Genomic DNA, 24,472 nt, shown 5'->3' on the forward strand with positions numbered 1-24,472 from the left:
GAGCCTGTTATTCGAAAACACGCTGCTCTGTGGCTGACGTCAATTGGCGATTCAATTTTTTGTGGTCAACAACAGAACAAGCCTCCAAATCTTTTCGTACTTCGTCCCGGGACGCACAGTTTACGGAATATACTGTGCCCCGGTGGAGTCCACTTATACTCGTTAATCAGGAAAACGGGGTCGTCAGCTTTCACGCGCCTTGTTTGATTTCATTTCGTCCGTCATAAATTGATAAAAACAAAATATACTCACTGCAAACAATCGGCTGGGAGCAAACTTGCAACGTCTCCACACTCCCGTCGTCATGCTTGATCGTCGTTCGGAACACCATTCGGCAGCGTGTGGATTTCTTCTTTGCCCGAGGACCACTCTGGTCTGGAAATCGGTGTTCCACGTCCACGTTGCGTTCCTTCAGAATTCCCACACAATCGCACGTTACGGTCATTTCGTTTTCCGGCTTCACATCAACCTCAATCACCATGGTACCCTCGAGCTTCCGTTCCATGCAGGGGGTGGAATTCTTCCCGGAAACCTTACATGCCTGGTAGAACATGTGCGGCGCTACCCGACCCACATCGGTCCCGATGAATACCTGCAGTACGGTGGGTTTGGTGTGGCCTACCAACCGCACCACCGGGAACCCGTTGCCACTGCGATCCTTCACCGCACCTCGGGAACCCTCGGTCTGGTAGCGTGCCCGGTGCTGCTGCTCCGGTTGGGTTAGAATCTGTAGGTGAATATTACCATCCTGGGAGGAAGACACGAGCGGGGTCTGTAGGGTGACTACGCCGAATGCTGCGCCGCTGGCAGTGCCTCCGCCTCCGAGGGATGAAGACGATGATGACAGCAGGGGTGGCCGTTTGCCCGGTAATCGGTTGATCGGGCGGGCTAACGATGAGGTCATCACTCTGTGGAATGGAATTCGAAAAAGAGTGAGGTTAGAAACAGTATTATCACGGGTATCGCGTAGTATGTTTGTTGATTTGTAATCTTGGAACTATAGGTTTGCGCTACAGATTTTTGCTACGTGTTTAGCTACACGATTGGAACTATATTACTGTAATGGTGCGAAAATAAAAAAAACTATACGTAAAAGCTAAGGATTCAAATAGGAACGATGCAACTAATTACTGTACGGAACGGGTAGTTTAACAAATTTTTACTATTCAAATTAGGATTAAGGTACATGATACAAATACATCAAACCTGGTTTGGTATGATAGAGACTTCATGTCATTAACCTACAAGAGGATAACCGCAAACAGATCATCAGAACTAATATTCAACATTTCGTATCACCATTTGACCATGCGAAAGCTGTGCGCCCATTGGATGCTGTGTGTGTTGACTTGAGCTCAAAAACAAACCTTATGCTCCGACCGAATTATGTTACGAAATTCTTACAGATACCTTCATGCTCTGTATAGGATCCCGTGTGACTATTATCTGATTCTGAATCTGAACACATAACTGACTGGCATCCAACTATTACTCAAATGATTAAGTCAGTCAGAAGAGAGGGGCATTTCTGAGGATTTGACGCCTGGCACTTTTCAACACCAGTTCGTGCGCTTTACTCTGAGTGTTCTTCTTTGGAATGATACTTTTAATCCGCTGTGAGGACAAATGCAACCGGTCGGTTTAGATTTTCTCAGCTGTTATCAGAATGTCGCTAGGATGCTGTTTTTCCGATTTTGTCCCGCTCTTCTTCAACAGATGAATTTCAATATGACCCCATGACAAAGATAAAAATATATTTTTTCCTGACAAATATTCGCTCCAGATGAAAGTGATGTTGGAATAAAATGATTCTCGTCTGAAATGTTCCTTAATCGGGTCCATTGTGATCAGCTTCCGGACCACAGACAAAAAAGCTTCAAATCTGTTAGGAAGTCCAACGTCCCTAACGCAACGATATTCGGTCGTGTTCAAAAATTCGCCCTGCTAAGCTTAGGATGGCGGAAACCAGTCTCATTGGAGGCAAATGGGTATTGCTGGATAAAAACCTGCACCGCGTCCTATGCACCTGTAAACCAAGTCGAAATCGATGGCGTGGTTTCCGATTCAAGTTCGAATGATGCGGATCTGCTCAGGCACAGGGTTAGCTGTTTTAAGGATTCCATGCTTTAGCCAGTAGCGATACTGGACTGCAAACAATTGCATTCAACATCAGCCACAGCTATTGGGATAGGACCTATGTCTACTCAAACGCAACTCAGACGATTTTCGCCGGGACTGCTTTATTTAGCAATCTCCTTTTTGGCAAAGCTCGTCTACCTGCTCGTTTTGTGTGCCGAACGTCATTAACTACGTTTATTGGCCTGTATTATAGTTATGATACCCGGGGAAGGGATACTGGAAAGTGTCTTTACTGTGGGAAAAGTCCAAATGCCCCACGTACAGATAGTGTGCCACTACGAATATTTTTACTCTCTTGTCTACTAATACATGTGACTTTGATGATTCCCAAGAGGGGACATTTTATACTATATCTAGAAAGCAGTCCTCTTATAAGTTTCCAGCAAGGACTTCCAAAAGAAAAATTAAAGAAAGTACTGGTTAAAAACCGCCCGTGAATTAAGCTTCAAAACTGAAGACTTTGTTTCTTCCGATTGTTGCGTAACATCCGCTATTCCACAGGGAAGCCACACGGGACCTATTATTTTTCTATTGTTTATAAAATATGTCTTAAGCCGACGACTTTAAATATGATTCCATCATCGAATGCGTTATTGGCGCTGAGCATCCCCAAACAGCTCAATGTTTTAAAACTGCTCTCTAGTACGTTCTATATTCGAATACTCAACGGTTGTCCGGGCGCCATACTACCAAAACAGTATCCAGTCGCCTCGAAGACTTTCAACACTAGTAAGTGCGCTTTACTCTGCGCAATCTTCCATGGAATGATGTGTTGAATCTGGCTAGCCATGAGGACAGACGTAAACTGATCAGTTTCGATTCTCTCAGCTGTCGTCGAAAAGCCGCTAGGACCCTGTTCTTCCGGTTTTGTCCAAGCAAATATAAATTGTTCAGTTCTTCGCCAACAGATGAATTTCCAGCAGCGTCTTATGGTTTCAATCATTATTTCATTTTTTATTCCTACGGTGACTCTCGGATAGCTCAGAGCTCATACGAGCTCGGGCAGTGTAACATTATACAGTATTGCCATCCTTTTTATCGGCTTAAAGATTTTGGCTTTTTTGTTTGACTAGCCTTTGTAAGAGCAGAAGAAAAGACTGCTTCTTTTTTGTGAGTAGCCTGGATACTCAACCTGCGGTCCGCGGACCCCTAGAGGGCCGTGTAGTCGTTGCTGGGGGTCCGCGAAGAAAAATATATTGTACGAGCGCATATTTAAATTTAAGGCCTTGTTTCCTAACAAACTGAAAATAACATATTAATAGCAAACAAAATCGATGTTCATCTGTGGGGGTCCGCAGCAACCCAGGGTGATTTCAATGGGATCCGTGGTACGAAAAGGTTGAGAACCGCTGCTCTAAGCCAAAAATAGGAATAATTTTCATCTGTGTCTCCAACCAAGCAAAAATGTCTTTTCCTGACAAAAGTTCCCCTCAAAGTGAAAGCGATGTCGTCATAAAATCGACTTCTCCTTCTTTGCCATTATCTTCTGAACCTAAGACAGAAAAGCTTCAAGATTTAAGATTCTTGACGCAACGACATTTGGCTGTGATCAAAACATCGCCGTACTAAGCTTAGGATGACGGAAACCGGTCTAAAGCAGGCAAATAATACTGCTAGCGATGGGAATTTCGAAAGGAGTATCACGTCTACGTACCTGTAAACCAAGTCGAGATCGACGGCGTGGTTTCCGATTCAAGTTTTATTCGCGCGGATCTGCTGAAGTGTGGGAGTGGCTTTTTTAAGGATTCCATGCTTCAGTCAGTGAAGATACTGGACAGCAAACGTTTTTATTCAGTTTCAGTCGCGGCTGATGGGAATTGGACCCAAGTCGTCTTAGACTCATATCGGGTCTGCTCTATCTAGTTATCTCTTCTTGTTTGCCTGTTCTGCCGCATGTTCGGAACTACATTAATTGCAAACAATTGGGATTCAGCTACTAATTGTGTATAATGGGGATGATACCTCTGGCAGGGATGTTGAAAAGTGGTCTCTCAACATGCCACGCGTACAAACTTGAGGAGAAACTGAATCGTTCCAGAAATGACGAAGTTAGCTATGCCTCCTGCACACGACGATCTTTTCTCTCTTGACAACTAACCAACGAAAGCGGATCCGATGATTCACAAGAACGAACATCTTCTGCTATGCCTAGAAACAATAGAAAGAGGAGGAACTCTTTTTCTCATAAGTTTTCTCCAGAACTAACAGCTCGAGGAAGTACTGGTGCGAAACCGAAGCAAATATCTTCTGGTCTTGAAAATCTTCAATTCAGATTAGGAGTTCCTAATACTTCTTGGGCATTAAAAACTATGTTTCAGCCTAATAAACAACAATGTGCTGGACCAATAAAATTCTCTGACATCGTGAACTTATTTTTCGCCAGCTTTCAATTTTTCTGATTCTCTGAAAAGTTTCCTGATAACCTTGCTTCCCGCAGTATTTGTAAGAGTTCGCCTGATTCTTCATCTGCTGTTGACCTTCCGTTCTCCCACCAACTGCTTCTACAACCTTTGCAGTCCTCTCGAGTGGAGTCCTGTCAATAACAGAACGTGATTTAGCAATCTGACGGGACATTCAGTGGTCTTTACGGGGAGTTGACTATACATTAGAACTCCACTTGTCCGTTAGAGTTACCCGTTTATTGCTCCTCGGTTGCGTATGGAAGCATATATCTCTATTCCCACGGTAGCGACCATCTACCGACGTAATTACAATAGCTAGCGGTCCGAAACCGTCGGATACAATAAATGTTTGACATTACTTCACACCAAATATGGTCCACTATATCCGACAAAAACGAGTCCACACAAAAGCTACCATCGAAAACAGTGTGCGTGTTTTTGGCTGTCTTGATTCTCGACACCGTGATTGAAGCTCAAACTAATCGCGTACTCAACGGATGGTATCTTAACCCGCGGTGGAACAAAGCATTCCTAGAGATATACGCGGAGGCTTTCGCATATAAAGAGTTCGTGGAGGTCTGAATACCTGACAATTTTCATGAAGTATGCGTTAAAACGACAAAAGAGAATTCGAAGAATACGCGGTTATTGGCGTCGGTTCATCGACGAGTGATTGGGAGAAACATCGGTGAGCACACGTATGCGCAACCGGAACAATACCAACGATAATGTGGTATATTCGGTTTCGCCACTTCCGGAACACGTTTTGAAATAAATGGAAAATTGAAAGACATTTAACCACATCATAGCAGAGAACCTATCATGATTAATACCCACAAGGGGCTTTATTGGTGTTGAGTAGATGTATATCTTCGTACCTCGGCGCCATGGCGCGGTGGTCACACCAGCTAGAAGCACCAGTAGAATCTGTACCGAACCTTAAAGAGTATGAATTCACCGTCAAGTTTGAGGAACATTCTATCTTTATGCACAAGACGAAATTCTTCTTGATATGCTTTTGCTCTATCAACGTTTAGGCAGACTTTTCAAATTTGACTTAGCCAACCGCTGGATGAGATGCCAAAGGAGGGTATCAGTTTTCGGTGGTCAGATGTTTTTCAGCGGTTATTTTGGTAATGAAGTATGCATTTGTGTGAAACCCAGTTGAATATGACTGTGTTATAACTACCACTTGTTTTTCCATATTTTTCTAAATACTGATTTTTACCCTACTGAGCTGCCCCAAATTATGTGGTGGGCATTTGCTTCACTTTTGATTATAAGTGGAAACCCATTTCTGGTCCAGTATTATACAACCCTTTTGAAATCATCAGTTGGTGATGATTCATTATGAGGCAAATACTCCGAAAAATGGGGATATTTCGTGTTTCTGTCATATTTACTGATAGCACCGATATCGTGAGTTATCAGGTAGCTTATGACATGCGTCAGTAGTACTTTTCGCAAGTATACATGCACGAGGCATTTCACGTGGATTTTTCATGCCATTTTTCTTATAGTTCTTATCTTCGATAGTTACAGGGATGGATTTAAATAGCTTAGAACATAGAAGTTGGAAATACGATTTCTAAACATACACATATCGGGATAGATTCACAGTTGCTGTACGTTTATGCTGAACATTAATTTGTGGTACTCATGGTCGATCGGAGCACTAAACAATTTATCACCAGCACTTTCTGTACAGCAACTAGAAGATACAAATCAAGTTGGCTTATAATCGTCTATAGCGAACCCCGAGATGGGTATTAGAAACATGACCACCGCTTGAATTCCACGGTTTGCGAAGGAACAAACAATTGTGTCAAGAGCATCCCTAATATTTTTCACATTCATGATAGTGTTCCTTTAGTGAGAATTGTTGCACAATATTAAAATATTGTCATAGCAGGTCAGCTCTAGTCTGCAGTAGGTCGCTTTTTTCGCTATCAGTTTTCTGTTGTACGATAAAACACCCAGTTTGTTCTGCACGCTCGGTACCGTTATTATTATTTTTTTTTTAAATTTTGCGCTGTCAGACCCTCTTAAGGGAAACTAACAGTAAATAATCAGAAAAAGTTATAAAAAGTTATAAGAATATTTTAAGAGCTTCGGTGTATTAAAAAGATAGAAAAATTTATGTCCCGATTTTGTCAGTGTCCCCGTTTTATCAGCTTAAAATTCACCAAGGGGCTCATAAAAACGGGTCTGCACTGTATTTAATGTTTAGCTTCAAGTTTTTAACATTAAGCTTTATGGCTTTTTTATGGTATCCAACAGGAAAAACAAATCGAAATGGTGAGTAAAGCGAAAGCAATTATGTGAAAAAAAATTCCCCCCCAAGAGCAAGATTCGAACCTGCAACCTTTGAGACTCCGGCCCAATGCACAAACCCTTATGCTATCTCTGGGATATGATGACGTCCCGGATAGACCATATGGTCATTACATTAGCGATAGTGATCGTCCCTGCCTCCAAAGCAAGATCACATACATTTTTTTTTAAATAATTACTTTCGATTCACTTAGAGTTTTCCATGTTGTATAACCACCGAAAAGTTTTAAATAAGGTGTCAGAAACCCAATAAATGAATTATTTGATTAAGTTTTCTATATGTCACTCAAGTCTACTTGAGCTTCACTTACACGACCCTATTCTGCACGGCGTGTGACGTGAGACGACTAATCTCACCTCACTCTAAGTGACTTTTCTCACCCAATTCTGAAGAGTCACTTCGGGTGACGTGAGACGCCCATTTAACCGCTATGGGGAATCTCACCTCACTCAGGTCGACTCTCAGAATCGAGTGAAAAGTCACATAAAGTGAGGTGAGTTTAGTCACACGCCGCGCAGAATAAGGCCGACAGGTTTCCATGTTGGATAACCACCGAAAAGTTTTAAATAAGGTGAATTATTTGATTAAGTTTTCTATATGTTAGTCAAGTCTACTTCTCTTTCTGTGTCACAAAATGCAGATTCTGTGAAAGCGCGTAAACACAAACCAACTCTTTTCCTATCCATACCCCCCAAACCAGAGCCATGTCAAGGCTTAGCAGGAATGATCGATTGGCCCTCCGGGTGGTCCTGTTCCGTCCCAAAGTTACATCACTTAAAGTGATATAAATTGCAAATGTAAGACCAAACAAGGTTTACATTGTTTTGTCTAACCTAAAGCAAGTAACGCAGTTGCTTGCGATCAGCTCTTCACGTTAGAGTACCGCGTATATGTACCTTCGCGAGACGTGGAGATTGACGGTGTGGCGACCCAATCGAGTCCGATTATTGAAGACTTGCTGAAGTATGGAGTTGGCCAGCTAAGATACTTGAATGCGAGCAATTACGCCCGGTATCGTTCGTAGATGAGATGTTGGAAAGTGACCAGACGCCACATGATCTATCGACATGTCCCGCGTACAAAGCGATCTATAAAAGAACATTCTTCGTGCATGCATAAATGCTGAAAATATCTTCTTGTCCTTAAAAAATTCATCGATCATTTATCTTCTAGTGAGAAAGATCTGGAAAACCCCTACGAATAACCTTAGTATACTGAACTAGACAGTTCTTTGAAAAGAAAGAATTTTTGACAACTTCCTAGTAAATTGAAACTAACTCGAATAGTGCTGGTACGAAACCGAAGCAAGAGCCTCTTGGATTTGGCAATTTGAAATCCATACAAGAGTTCCCAGTACTATCGAAGAAAGCAAAACCCCCAAAAACTCTCCCAAATCAAAATCGGAGACCCAGCCAGAAGGTTGACTGCTTAAGTTTTCTGACGTAGATTGGATCTTCAAAGCCAGCGATTTTGCTTATCCTCTTAAATAACTTCTACCAGCAATTCCCCTAACAGTAAGATTATTTTCGAAGTGGCGATCGTATCCTTCGAAAGCCAATTGGTCGATCGAGGACAGAAATATGATCATCGCCCTATAATTGAAATGCAGAAGTATCATTTCTAAAGTTTTATATTTGCATATCTTTGTGAAGCATAATTTATAATCCTTGCGATTACTTCAATACGACAATTATGAACAAGGGTGATATGATACGGGTCCTAAACCACCAGGGCGTGTAAGTATCCGACTTCATTGCGATTAGATTGAACCTGCATTCGGAAAAAGCATTCAAAAAAATCCGGAAGCGTCGTAATGGAACTCTGAAGCAATTTGAGCGGTACACGGCTTTAGTTAGCAGTTCGCGCGATAAAACGGGCATTGGCACCGGTTTGTCGATGGTTTTTAAAATACATCGACGAGCTCTCTATCAAACACTGCTAATAGAAGGCGTAATTGAAACATAATGAGGAATATTCGACGCGATAGCCTTTGGACTTTTCAAGGAAGGGATGTCAGGACTTTGCTCCCATTCCGAAAATTGGCCGTGATGTGTGGACAGAAAACTACACAATTGACTCCCGCCTTTTTCAATGATAGTCTCAGTTGCACTCCTGTCATGCAAAAATATTGCTCCTGGACCAGGAAAATAGAATTCAACGTATTGAAGAATCGGCCTGGTCGTACAAATACACGTTTGTTGATTTTGTTTCTTTTGAAGAACATTGTTTCAAGTAATTAACACGTGAGTGATTACTTTCCATAAACCAGGAAACCTGCCTCTGATCACAATTCGTATCGACCGATTGCAATACTTTCCCTATCCGAAAATTGAGCAGTTAGCTGATATTCAATTATGATTTCATAAAAAAGCAAACGAACTGCTCTTATTTTATCAGAAACTCAACTGACATATGCTCCTAAAGAGCAAATGCCGCCCGTATTTTTGGAGATTGGGTCAAATAGCTCCGTGCTCCGTCGCTGAAGCAACATGAGGCCAAATAGAAAAATTTGCTCGCTACAGAGAAAGCAATTCACGGTTTGGAAAAATCCCCTGTCCGAACTTTGACGCTCTGTCAGTAAAGGAGCATTTTGTTTGATATTCAACTGCGTACATTCGGGAAATTCATACTCGTTACCAACCGCTGGAGTTCCAGTTTCTAGTGGTCGGAAGCTTTTAGGCCTTCTTGTGGTCTTGTTAAGAAAATTCTCCCGTCACTGATTATGCAAACGTATTATAATCTTTGCCTTAAGGTCGATGTATCTACCGATCCGTCGAACGCTTTGTTTTTCAAACCGATAATAAGTCATTGTTAACGATTTTCGTTTCAACGCATGGTACTCCACCCTACACAGCAAACAACCTCAAATAGTGGGTCCCAACCATGCTTCTGTACATTTACACTATCAGCTGTACCAGCTCTACTAAACGGTTACCACCCTATTCGTCGCATCAACCGACAGTTCGAATATCGAGGATCACTTATTGCCTAACGAAATCGTCAAACGCGACATGTAGATTAATTTCATTATTTTAAATTAAGTATTTGTTTGTTACTAAAATCATCTTGTTTACTTCATATAATTCATAGATCAGTGACGACATACCATAGATGTCAATAATTGGCAACACTGTATTCCCCTCTTTGTACCCAATACCGAATAACGGTCAATTACTGGGAAATCATCTTGTACCTTTCTAATACATCAATTATTACGATTCATTCGTCGTCAAACCGGCAAACTTACCGTGTACACTTCCCTCGGAGTATCTAACACTATGTACTACAATACAACAGATACAAAACTACTCTAATCTTAAACAGCTGCGCACATCAAGCTACAAGCGATTATTATCTAGTCTACACCGTTCTCTAACTACTACCGCTAATGATAACCGATTAAAATGCTCCGATTATTTAGCAAAGTACGATTAACACGATTCGCTTATCTTCCGTCACCGGTACTACATAACATCCGATCCTTATAGAACCATCCTTACGGATCAGTGAGGTTCCTCCGACGAAAACTGACCTCTACCGTGTAAATCGTACCTAATTACTCAAGCAAGCCAGAGCCAGGTGAGAGCAGTGAAAAACAATATTTTTAATAAAATCGTTCCTTACTTCGCCACCACCGGTGTTGCCGACGCCGCCGCCGCCGTCACCGCCGGCGCCATTGACGTCGTCGAATCAGCCGCCGTGATGGATAATGATGACGGTGAGCCAGATGATGATGATGACAATGATGATAGCGATGTTTTGTTAGATGATAATGGCGCAATGGTAACCGTACGTTTTCCACCACCAACACTGGGCGATTTTCCCGTCACGGGAAAGATGATTTTCTTCGTTGCCGCCACTGTTCGAAGTACCGCCGGTTTAACCTTGCCCACACTCATTTTGGCTGGTGGATTAGATAGTTTGACGATGGTACTGTTGCTGGCTCCGATGCTGCCACCACTGGTGGTTGTTAGTACGAACAGATCCCCGGAACAGGCAGTCGCATCATCCAGCTCCAGGTGACTTCGCTTTAGCGATTTAGTACTGGCAGTACTGCTACTGCGGCTACTACCAACCGATCGGGTTACGGTGCGACGGTTGCTGTACAGTGTAGTAGCCGGCTTTCCACCCCGTGCTCCTCTACCGACGCTGATCGTCGCCGATCGGTTTCTGAGTCCGGATTCACTTTCAACGCCCTCATCTTCCGCCGGTGTTGTACTGGTGGGTGTTAGAAGGGTGACGGTGGGTTCAAATGAAACAGGCACATCAAGCACGCACGGCACACAGAAAACAAAACAATGGAATGATGACACATGGAGGGACGGTGGTGTACGATCACATGAAAAATATGGAAAAATGTACAATTTGTTAGTAACGTGGTGAATGGTTGGTAATGATGGGTAAATATAAGCATCGAACACATAAACATACTATATATAGACAATGTAGTACTAGAATCCCCTGTGTTTTTTTTTCGTTTAACCCGTCACTCGACTGATGCGTAAACAAACTTTCTGCTCGGATTAGATCGGATCGGACCGCGCGCGGGTTTCGATTGTTTTGCCGTGTATAAACACTTTGTATGAATATTAATAGTAAACAGCGAGTAGCACTACTAGTCGGGAATCAAGTTGTACACAATCTCGCTCTCGGCAGGGGAGGGTGGGTTGTACTACTACTCGGGTGCGCGCTCTATTATAAACTGAAACCGGCAAGAAACGCGATCTGTGGAGAAGCCGGTCTCAACGTTTTACTAGTGGTGTGAGAGTGTGTAGGTTTGTGTCGTGCATATGAATGAAGAAATGGATATTGCATTGCATTTACATCGGATGCCGCCGGTCGCACTCGGGGCTGGCGACTGGTGAATGTACTGAATATTGTGCAATCACATGGGGTAGGTTCGCTAATGTTCGCCCCCCAGCAGGGAAACAAGTTAGCGAAACGGTATCGCCGACAGGGGAGGTGGGAAATTGAGTGTTAAATAACTGTGGATTGTACCCTATATTCTATCTCTATGTAATAGAGAGTCGCCGCGACAACGATCGACCTGAACGGGCGTTTATTATGGTAATTTTATGTGGTAGTTAGTATGTACTGTATGTGCATCAACTGACGATATCTGACTGATGATGTGAGAGCTGTCAGATGGAACTTTTTTACTCTACTTCAATCACGAGAAACGTGTTTTGCACGAGATCCAATCGGTTCATGGTGACCAGTTGGGTAGAATAACCCTTTCAGGACCATCTTTAACATTTCCGATATCCTAAAAAGGATGGTCAAAAACTGATTTCCCACTGATCCGATCTGACCGGATGTTATAGACAATCCAACAGAAGGAAGTTCTTATGTGAAAGCGCCTGCCGGGGCCGTATGTCGTAACACAGCCCAGCAAGGTGAATCAATAAAACAGGTTGCTGTGAGCTGGTTTTCCCAGCACGAACTAAACAGCGTCACTTCATTCAGTATGTAGTAGGTCAGGATTTGTCTTACACTGACGACGACGTCGTCGCGGCAGCAGTGGCGTCTCTCGTAAAAATGAAGGGAAATCAACCGCATTCATGAGAACTGGTAAGAGAGGGGGCGGAGTATATCAATTAAATATGCGTCCCATTACACGATCGGGATTGACTCAACGAGCATCGGGGTGGTTCTAGAAGTGTCTGCTCTAAGCTTCCCTGTTGTTTTACACCAGCGAGAAATGGGGAACCATCCCCGCTAACACACTTGTTTATAGGTTCCAATCACGACGACGACGAAACAAACATCAACTCAGCGCTAAGCTGGAATAACACTCTGCCGTGAGTGATTCGCTGTGGCGGATGACCTGCCGCAACTCGATAGAACATTGCATATTAATGCAGTAAGTGGATGCAGTAAGATCACAATACAGATAACGCACTCATTTGCGATACGGGATGACTTGGCAAGATTTTCCACGGTTGCGATCTGTTTTTTTTTCGACTGACTGATTGAATTAAATTGTTAATAGTGGGAACATTAATGCCTCAGAAGGAAGGCTTTTCCGGAGGTGCAAATTGAAACAAACTACACACAGTATCAGAAGATCAACACGACTGAATTTATCTCACGAACAAGTCATAGGCTGTTCGAAATCTAGAAAGTGATATGAACTGTAATTGGATTTATTTCCTAATTAGGCTGTGGCTTCATTTCTGTATAAGATTTCTCTGATTTTACAGAACTTTTTTTATTTCGATTATAGAGGTTTTAACCTTAAGGTCAATCGCCTAAGCCTATGTACGGGGTCGGAACTCAAACCCAGGTGCACTGCGTACAAGGCAATCGATTTACAGAACTTTTTTACCCTTTCGATAACTTTTCCAGATCTTTCAAACGAACAAATTGAACCGAAATTTTAATTTTGATTTATTATGAATATGAATGTTCGCAATTTTACTTCCAAGGCCCGAAAATGAGCAATCCATATATATCTGCGTTCTTCGCACGTATTTTGATTACTTCAAAGCGCTCATCACAGCATGCTGCGTTTGACTGTCATTTTGCATTTGTTTACTTTTTTGTGTGGTTTAATTTGTTTGTTTCTAAAATGTTGCGAATTGAAAATGAAGTTTTGTACACATGGCTAAGTGAAAAGAGTGTAACAATGCGAAAATTTGCGAAGTGCACACAATTGGGAACACAATATTCTGTTGATGATCTGCCACAAAGAGGCAGAAAAGCAAGATCTTCCAACCCGAAACTAAACTAAAATATGGTATCTCTAATTAGGAAGAATAAATCAATGTCGATACGTGTTTTGACCACCAATGAACCGAGAACGAGCATCAGATTGATCAAACGTATCACGAAACGAAACAACCTGAAGACCTATATAAAAGCAGAAAATCGCCAAACAAAAGCGGCGTGCTGCAGCAAGGGCCCGGAAATGATATTCGCGAGTTTCGCAGCTAAGGATGCATGCAAAAACTCAAAAACACTTTCAGGTAATACACTAAGGTTTTTTTTACACGGGGGATACGTACCGTGTAAAAAAAACCGTGCAAAAAAAAACCGCGTTAATTGCGAAATCCGTGTAAAAAAAACCGTGTTAATTCAGAAAACCGTGCAAAAAAAACCGCGTTAATTCCGAAAATCGTGCAAAAAAAAACCGCGTTACATTCAATGCAAAAGACTTAGACGATTTTAGGAAAAGGGATGATTTCGGAGTTTTATCAAAATGTTCTAAGTCCTTTTGAAGGCAAAAGACTTAGACGATTTTTGAACAGGTTTTTTTTTGCACTGATTTTTGCTTTTTCCAATTCCTTAGGTTTTTGGAAAAGTGGAAACGTCGGATCTTGAGGTTTCCTTTTGTCCCGCACTTTAACAATATGGTTGTTTTCGGTACAGTGTTAACGAGTAGTCACCAAATATCGATGCCTGAGGCCATTTGGAATACCAAGATGACGACTTCCGGTCTAACAGAATTTTCAATAACCCAATCAGTATGCATATTTCCCGAGCGGGCCTAATGAGCGCATGATAGAGATCAATGTCTGAGGCAACATTGAGACTATCGGCTTAGCGATATTCTGTATAACTCACAACATGGAGTGTTTTGGAACTGGATTGACCAATATGCAGTTGCCAGAGGTCTGACGTCATTGTAACACCCAAGATGGTTCTGATTATTTAGTATAAATATCCAGCGTAAAACAAAAAGATACATTTATTTTTGTATATTTTGCATTTATAAGATAAGAAAAATGTGCTCATGAATGGATTTACTCGAATTTGAGTTGGTTCGTCTGCTAGAGCTCATCGAGCGAATCTTCATGCGAGACTCAAAGTCGAATCAAAAAGCTGACATAATCAGGGGGAAATAATAAAATCAGGTCTTCGCTGTATTATTAAGGGGGGCGTCTGGTGTAAAGTGCTCAAACCGAAAGTTATTTTGTTTTGCGATTTTGAAGGCAAGGAAACAATGCATCTTTTATGTAATGTTAAGCTTTAAATTTGTACGTTTATTCTGTACGAAAAAAAATATTTACACGGCCTTATTCTGCGCGGCGTGTGACGTGAGACGACGAAACTCACCTCACTTTACGTGACTTTTCTCACCCTATTCTGAGAGTCGACTCGGGTGAGGTGAGATTCCTCATTGCGGTTAAATGGGAGTCTCACGTCACCCGAAGTGACTCTTCAGAATTGGGTGAAGTCACGTAGAGTGAGGTGAGATTAGTCGTCTCACGTCACACGCCGCGCAGAATAGGGTCGGCAGCCACGCAGAGCCACACATACGAGCGTTCCAAGAGTAGACGTTCAACCATTTCCACGTCGAGGAGCGCCGCGGCTAACACGATGACTCTTGATAAAATTGTTTGACACAGGAAATTAAGTAAAATTTGTAAAGCTTAGACTTGTAGTTACTCGATGAACCCAAAAAAAAGTTCGAGTTTAGGAAAATGGCTTCATGTAAACCGAAAAATCTCATATTTTTTTGTAAAATTCGTGCACTTTTCTTCAAAATAATAGAGAGAACAATTTTTTCATTCTATTTTTTGTGGTTCACCGACAGGCTACACATATTGTGCATTTTCATAAAAAAATCAAGTCAATTCTTTGATTAGTTTTTGAGTTATGCAGCCAAATTTACTGTTTTTCTCGCCGCGTGTCTTTATATTTAAAACATCGTCTTGGCACTAAAATAGAAGTCACCATCTTAGATGAAAACATGACTTCCGGAATTGACATCCGGTATCTATTCATTAACGCTATTACAAAAATTCTCACATTGTTGTGGTAATTGAAAATTTTACTAAACCGAAGTAGCCATCTTGATTTTCGAAATGGTCTCAGACATTGATATTTGGCACCTACTCGTCAATCCCGTTCCAAAAATACTCATATTGATTGGGCTTTGGAGAATTCCACAGAACCGGAAGTCGCCATCTTGAATTTCAATATGGCACCAGACATCGATATCTAGCGTCTATTCGTCAATTCCATTCCAAAAATACCCATATTGATTCGATTTTAGAGAATTCCAATGAACCTGAAGTCGCCATCTTGGTTTTCCAAATGGCCTCTGACACTGATCTCTATCATGCGCTCTATTAGGCCCGCTCTGAAAATATGCATGCTGATTGGGTTATAGAGAATTCCACTGAACCGGAAGTCGCCTTCTTGGTTTTTAAAATGGCCTTAAACATCGATATCTGACGGCCACTCATCAATCCCGTTCCAAAAATACCCATATTAATGGGGTTTCAGAAACTTCCACTGAACCGGAAGTCGCCATCTTGGTTTCCAAAATGGCCTCAGACATGAACATTTGGCATCTACTCGTTAATGCTGTTCCAAAAGCAATCACTTCCACTTTTCCAAAAATCTTCGAAATTCTTTGCATTCAAAATGGAAAAGCAGAAACCGTGTAAATTTCAAAATCCGTGCAAAAAAACTTGGTCAAAAACCGTCTAAGTCTTTTGTCTTCATAAGGATTTTTGCTAAAACCGTGTTAATTGCGAAATCCGCGCAAAAAAAATTGATCAAAAATCGTCTAAGTTTTTTGCCTCCAAAAGGACTTAGAACGTTTTTGCGAAACCCGTGCAAAAAAAATTGTTGAGAAATCGTCTAAGTCTTTTGCCTTTAAAAGGACTTAGAATATTTTTGCGAAAAACCGTGTTAATTGCGAAAACCGTGTAAAAAAAGCCGTGTAAAAAAAACCGTGCAAAAAAACCGTGTTAAAAAAAACCTTAGTGTATTATATGCCAGCTGTAAGGCAGAACGCGGACGGATCGATTCAAGTGATGAAATTTGGTCGAAAAATGCTGGTATGGCAAGCTATATGTCCCTGCGGTTTGAAGTCCACATTTTTTTAACGCTAGCGATGCCATAAAGGTGAAAATCTATCGATCTGAGCCCCTGCAGAGAAGCTTGCTGCCTTTATACGAGAAACATAGCACCTCTCCACTATTGCGGCCGAATCTACGTACGCTAAAACAGCTCTTAATTTGCTGACGGAATGAAGGAAACCTCTACGTTCAAAAGTTACTTAACTCCGTCTTCGTAGCTTACAACAAAATGGCATGACAAATCGACGTAAAATGCCTTTTGCTCGTGATATTTGTGCTGTCACAGTCAATAAGACTGTTAATAACATGAAAAGGAAATACGTCTATTGTTCGGCATATTTACCGCATCATGAATCATCACCTTCTGATGATTTTAAAAGGGTTGTATCATACTAGGGCAGAAATGATTTTCCACACATAATCGGCAGTGATGCAAATACCCACCAAGTAACTTTAGACAGCTCAGCTATCAATTTGAGCGGCACCCAATTGATGGACTATTTAAGCGGCATAAATTTACATATACTTAATGTAGGAAATTGCCCAACATTTGCACGATCTGGCAGAGAAGAGGTGTTACATATAACTCTCTGCTCTGACGGTATTACGCATGAGTTGGTAAACTGGCTCGTACCGAACGAGCTCGAACCGTCGTTATCTTTAATTATTTAAACGTCATCGTCTTTAATTATTTAAACGTCTAGATGCAGCAATAGACTGCCCAGGAAAATAATGAATTTTTTTAAAACGCAATCGGCCCACCCCTGATTCGATTCCTAGTCCCACCAGGAGAACTTGCACCAAATTTGAAGCAAATCGGACAAGTCTAGCTATCGGACCAACGTGCCTGAAGTTTGTATGGGATTTTTCGATAATTTACATGGAGAAAACCCACTAACTCGCATTTTTGCCGCTAGATGACAGTGCATGTATCGTATTATCACTGTAAGTGAAAATAAGAAAGATAATTTAATTGCCTACAACTTTGCCAAAGACTGCTAGTGAATCCGGCTTTGTTAAAAGAAGTTATTAAACTTTTAACGAAGTGATGTCTGAGTCAGTTTTGCATGGGGCCTAGCAGTGCATGGTTGTGTATCTGTAATCGAGTCCCACAAACTAAGCATTTTTGGGAAATAATCGATAGGTTTAGCCCAATAGTATGTTCAGAAGAATTATAAGACATAATAAGAGTTATGTTTTGGTTGAAAAATTTTAGTTCCAACTATGACCGCATAGAGGGCGCCAACACTAACTTTTCATGGAAGAGAGATAGACCATCAAAATGTTCGAAAGAATTATTGGAAAATATCTGTTCTACAACTTTGTGGAAGGCACCTAATTTCTATCTCTTTCCGTCGAAAAGTTAGTGTTGGCGCCCTCTATGTGGTGAAATGTGGAACTAAAACGTTGTATCCAAAACATGGCTCGTATTATTTACTACAATTCTTCTGAATATATCATAGAGCTAAATCTTACGGTTATTCCACAAAAATGTTTAGTTCGCGCAAATCGAGTACTGATATAGAACCATGCACTGCTAGGCCCCATGCAAAACTGACTCAGACATTACTTCACTAAAACCTTAATAACTTCTTTTAACAAAGCCGAATTCACTAGCAGTCTTCGGCAAAGTTGTAGACAATTAAATTATCTTACTTATTTTCACTTACAGTGATAATGCGATACATACAGTGCCACCTAGCGGCAAAAATGCGAGTTAGTAGGTTTTCTCCATGTAAATTGTCGAAAAATCCCATACAAACTTCAGGCACGTTGGTCCGGTAGCTAGACTTGTCCGATTTGCTTCAAATTTGGTGCAAGTACTCCTGGTGGGACTAGGAATCGAATCAGGGGTGGGCCAATAGGGGTCATTTTTTTTCCGGTCACTCTATGCAGCAACCTTCTGCGGTTCTACCGTGTGATAGTTGAATTTTGAATAAGTGGTAGAAAAACATTGTAAATTTCCACTCTTTTATTAAATCGTTGATGCGTGTAAATCTTTTTCGGATCTTCGGGGAATCGAAAATTGAGACACTTCCCACAACATCAGATGTGAATACTGGTAGTATTATTATACGGGAAAATGTTTTATCAAAATCAAAGAAAAGAAGCACAATCGCAGAGGTGTGCTCTCTTCAACAATGCGTTGGCTCATTGTATAGAGTCTTCGAGTCACAAGCAAGGTTGGAGAAAGGTCACTTGTTGATTCCGCTGACGGATGATCTGCTAGAAGATCTTCACGGGTGTCTCTTTTCAATAACTCTTAACACATTCATGCCCAGCTTCAGTGGGTTTGGTTGAAGGTACGTTATTGTTTGGTTCTCTCCTGATAACGGACAAAGCTGTACCTGGCTGAAGCAGAAATTGGAGAAGGTAAGCAGGGGACTTCCGTTTTATTGCCGAACCATATAGCATTCATTTACATTCCGTGGAATCTCAAGAAATGTTTCAAGGGTACTAATGTTCTGATGAAGCTAGATTTCCATAATCCTGGTTCGTGGGCAGTTGGCTGAGAACCAAGTTGCTTACAGAGAAAATACAGCATTATTTTTACCGTATTGACGACCGTTTTATGGAATTTCTAGCGAAAAAGGGTTATAAACCGAACTATGGTTCAGTCACAGCGAAAGTTCATAAACCTAAATCGCTTCAAGCCGAATTCGAATGACAGTATCTCTTCGGACGTGTTGTCATTCTGTTGTCTCAATATCCCCACGGGGGCGTTGATATATATACGCTCATCGAGAAGTGTCTTTATTCCCTTGGAAGTGAAATCTCCAATCAACATGGGGTACGTGCCATTTGAGCCAGTTGCTACTGCTTCCTGATATGTGAAAGAGGACTTAAAAACCCTTCCACAAAATTATACTGCCGTTGAAGAGAAGGAAGTAAGTATGCAGACAGGTGGATACAAGCGGAGAAATTTAGCCAAAACGTTCTAGTATGGCAAGCAATATGTTTCCGCGGTTTGCTGTCTACCATTTTTTACTCTGAGTGTCTGCTGAGGCATACGCCGCCTTAATGTGAGAAGCATAGTACCCCTACGCTTTTTTATCGGATTTAGTGTTGGTGCACTACGCCAAAACAACTTTCAATTGAATCGTGGAAAAAGGGCGTAGATAGCATTGAGAAAGACATTAATCTACCGAATGACCCTTGTGAAGAGGGTCTTCAAAAAGACTAGTAAAGCAGATGGCAATATACAGGAGAGCTCGAAAAAAAATTAGAGCTGATGCGTCCAAAAGAAACACTTATTCGGAAGTTGTTGGATCAAAAACTCGAAAAAGCAGAAAGGTGGATAATGTCAGAGACATAACCGAAGTGAAGTAGAATACACTCTAGGCGCTCGTATGTTGACGCTTGAGACCGCGTTTATATATTCGTAAGTGCGAATACGTTAACTTAAACGCCGGGACGTTTTTTTTATGATTGCGAGATCGTGGGCATAGGTTTGTCGCGAAAGATCGCGTTTGCAACCGTTTTCGTATTATCGTGGAAGCCTGGAGCGTTTGTATGTTATTGTGCCCAAGATACCAATCAATAATCAAACTAGCATCGACGTTATAACAGTCTCACGTAGAAACAATTTCTCATATTAGAGAGGTATCGAAATTGGCTATTGAAATGTACGAAGAGGACTGTCATTATGGCACGTAAGAAACTAGATAGCAGATAATACTTGGAGTGACAGACGAATACAGCACTCTCTTCTGGTGCCGAATGATTTTTTTTGCTGACATCAAGTGCCATTTTCAAGGCTACTGTTTTGTATTACGAAAAACTTGAACAAAAATTACTGCATTCGAGTGAACAGCGTGAAATGTATTCTACTTCACTCCGATTATCTTAGTCTCTGACATTACCCACCCTACTTATTGACTCGAAGAACAAATTGGTAGTTTTTTTCGTTAAGCCTAATCTGTAAAACGGAACCGGTAAAACATCGTAATAAAATTCGGAAGAGAGCCAATATGACTGGCGGTTCGAGAAATAGCAGAAGTTATTTCGAGCTGGCAAGCTTGGTACATTCCGAGTCGGCCGGTAGTTTCTGAACCAAACAACGATGTTGACGGGAATGGAGTGGGTAGGCTTTTAAATAGTTATCCACAAACCAAAAACTATTATTCCAGAAATATGCAAGATAAAAAGTTGAAGTTTTTGGCCAAGCTGTGCAAAAGTAATCTCTACAACATTTTTGAAGACGTTATAGCATTTTAATTCTCTAAAGTCTGATGGCACTTGGTAGTATCATAGAATAATTCAATTAAGATGTGGATGTAAAGATTCCATCTAATTAACCCGACGATGTTCTTCAAAAATGTGTTAGACGAACTTCCTTCAGATTGTACATGGATTGCTCTTAAAAGACAGAGTTTGATTCAATTCGGACATTCCGAAAACCTATAAATAAGCTTGATTAGGAAAATGATTACAATATGAACCTATTCCAACCGAAGAAACGTTCCTTTTTAGACCTCTGGTATAATGAACTATATCTCAGGAACCAGCATTCCGAAATTTACGCTCTAGATTATAATCAAAATGTTAGTAAAATATGTTTCTAAGTATTTAATCATACCATATAGCCACAAAATATTCTATTATAATAGGTTTCGAAATGGCGAAGGGATCAAGAACACAATATAGTAGCCTCCAACCAGCATGAATCCGCAAAAAGTTATCATTTTATCTCCTAGTTTACATGAATTAGGAATCGAGTCTGTGCTCCTAAAAAATAAAAGGCTAATGGGCACGATCACTCAAAAATACAACTTGAAGAAATTCTGATAATGGTTACCCCCAACTGGTCCAAATCATCGTGGATTCGTCTTTCTTTGAACGATCCCTCCATACAAGTGTCATGACACAAAATTCTCCATGTCACAACAAAAAACATCGCAAACAAAATCACCCAACAACTACACAGATAATTTCAATCTGCCATCCCCAATTCCATTTCCATCATCCACTATGGACAATCCCTCCCCTCAGAGTGTGCTTACTTTTACTAAAAAGTGAAATGATAACCTCGACCGGCAGGCAGGCAGACAGGCGAACGTTCGCACACAGCCCCACGACGGCATAAATAATACTGCCAGCCGGTCAGTCAGCGCGCAGTGGTTCGTTGCTCGGTTCCTTTCGTTGGTAGGTTGATTTGCAAAAACAATGCACGAAACCATCTGAACCGTGTCGCGCATAAATTGTTTTTAATGATTTAATTAGACGTTATTGAAAGGCAATCCCATCCCAGCAGAGTAACAAGTCGGACCGCGATGATATATGTGTACAGTGGTACGGCGGCGGTACATTCACGCTCGCAGATAAATCAATCGGCACTCTCCGGGAGATAGGGGTTAAACGGAGCGGCCAGCTACAATGAGTAGTAATCGATTCTGGAGAATCTCGTTAGTTCGCATAGGACTCGTATTTGTGCGAATTTTGTCTCGACCGGATAAGGGAGCAGGTTAAACTCACAGGCGGCGCCTAGTGGTTTTACCCAGCCCAGGGATGACTGGACGTTATCCGACTTCCGACTTCGGGATGACTACATATTTTAATATGCCGTGGAAATGTTTTTTTTTTGTTTTTGTTTTTCAACCCCCAACACTCACCTGCTGTGATGAATCGACCGACCGATGGTACCGCTACCGCCAACCGTCGCCGTCGACGCGGAGCTGGTATGATTCGGATGACTTTGGAATTGAGCACCGAGGGCACTATCGAGACTACGGTCGAATCCAAGACCGGAGTCGTTGGAGTTATCACAGTTGTTGACGCTGGGAGCTGCCGGAGGACGCTGCAGCGGAAGCTGCTGAAGATTGAACTGATGCTGTTGCAGCTGGTTCTGTTGTTGTTGCTGCTGCTGGTGTAGTCGCTGCTTAGCGGCTGTCAGTTTGCTAGCTACTGAGGCAAGCTTGCCGGGGTGCACTTTGCCGGGAATGCGTTTCGAGGGCACCCGTAATACTTTTCTGTGGAGTTTTGAGGCAAGGGTCGCACTAGGACTGATGTTGAGTTTTACTGGAATGAAAGAGAAGAGGAAGAGAAAAGCGTTAAAAATGGTTATTTGTTATACTAGAAAGGCACAAACGATGAATGGCTTGAGCTTGTCAAAATGCTCGCAAGCCTGCTTACTACGATAATTGCGTCTAATGAATCATATTAGGTTTTTTACTGACACAATTAACCTCACTTTTCTTGACAGTTCACTAGTACTGTTTACATTGACTTAGAAAAAATTGTGGACGACTAGATTCGCTCGAAGCAAATCGTGAAGAATTTTTCTAAGTCCATGTAAACAGTACAAGCGAACTGTCAAAAATGAATACTCAGTTCATTTGTGACGTCAGCGTAAAGTATTTAATTGGAAGAGGCGTCACACTAGTTCAATTGAATACTTTACGGTGACGTCACAAATGAACTGAGTGTTCATTTTTGACAGTTCGCTTGTGCTGTTTACAAGGAATTCTTTACGATTTTCTTCGAGCGAATCTAGTCGTCCACAAATTTCATGTAAACAGTACAAGCAAACAGTCAAGAAAAGTGAGGTTAACTGTGCCAGTAAAGAACCTAATAGGTTTGTTCCAGTACCAGGGGGTAGAACAAAAAAAAATATATTCGATCGAGGACTACTATTTTAGCCAATGCGTTGAACAAAGTAGTATAATCAAATCAATGTGCTCTAATAGGGGGATGAATATAGAGCGTGAAATGACTAAGGAATAATTGTTGTGAATGTGCGTTTCTTAACGTCTAATGTTTGGTATATACAACACACCGGACATCGACAAAAAAAAACCTTAATAGAAACCGGTTTCCTCGAGGTTACCCAATTTCTCACTTTGTTCTTACGATCGAAAAAAAACTCGCATCTTATATTAAGCAAAAGAGATCTCGTCTTCCCGCATTAATCAACCGTTTTTCGCACGCTTTTGTTGGTGATCGAATGGTACACAAAATTTACATTTAGGGGAACGTTTAGCAAAAAAAAAACTCGATTCAGTGAGCCGTGGATAGCGTTGCGTTTTTTCCTTGCGGAGAACGTATTTTTGCGAACTAGTTCAAAGCAGTTATAATGATACGAAATATTGGCGCAGCAGGTAACAGAAAGATGTACCAATCCAGTAGGAAATGTTTCTTAATTCTTCACGTAAACGGAGCAATAATCAATGCTAAAGGCCAACGAACAAAATGTGACGCCTTGCTGTCTAACCTTTAACTGCACCACAAGGAAGCCACTGATGACTTGTTTTTTCTTGTTGTACATACATAACAGTAATCTATTCTTGCGGTGTAAGATTATACGATTTATACCTACGATTTTTCATCAACTAATTGATTTTATTCTTGTAAAAAGCAATCAAAATAAATTAAAGAAAACAACTTTTGTTTTATTTATTTAATTACACAGGATCCCGTAATTTTTTTTTTTGAGCAACCATTTTTACGCGATTTTTTCTCAGCTTAGAATCAACCGATTTTGTATCAGTTTTCTTTGTTAAAAAGAGTCAGACTTCCTCAATTATGGATCCCCAATACACGAAACAAATGTCAAAAACCAAAAATCATATCGACTGCCAAGCTCTCTTAGTACGTAGTAGATTTAGGCGCTATTCTTCAACAAAGCAGTAACCGGTTATATCCAGTATCTTTAAAGAACAATTGATCCTGAACCAATGAATCAAAGCATTGAAAACATAGCATCCAAAGATTACGACTGCAAAAAAACAATACTATCTATTCGAATACTTCTATTCCAAAAAAAAATCAACAACGGATATGGC

At 41.1% G+C, this 24,472-nt stretch overlaps 1 protein-coding gene across 4 annotated transcripts in view; it reads right to left on the bottom strand.

Moving 5' to 3' along the window:
* Nucleotides 1–24,472, bottom strand: part of LOC131689299 (nuclear factor of activated T-cells 5) — a 67,388-nt gene that overhangs the window by 14,314 nt on the left and 28,602 nt on the right. For 3 of the 4 annotated variants that reach the window (XM_058974306.1, XM_058974297.1, XM_058974288.1), the window contains 3 exons: nt 22,304–22,709; nt 10,501–11,094; nt 253–908 (listed from right to left, as the gene is read on the bottom strand). In XM_058974306.1, coding sequence (XP_058830289.1) covers nt 253–908; nt 10,501–11,094; nt 22,304–22,709 — 1,656 coding nt within the window. The remainder of the gene's footprint in view (nt 1–252; nt 909–10,500; nt 11,095–22,303; nt 22,710–24,472) is intronic. The other variant, XM_058974315.1, reaches the window with a different exon arrangement.

Source organism: Topomyia yanbarensis, chromosome 1 (assembly GCF_030247195.1).
Source record: "Topomyia yanbarensis strain Yona2022 chromosome 1, ASM3024719v1, whole genome shotgun sequence".
NCBI classification, from domain to species: Eukaryota; Metazoa; Arthropoda; class Insecta; order Diptera; family Culicidae; genus Topomyia; species Topomyia yanbarensis.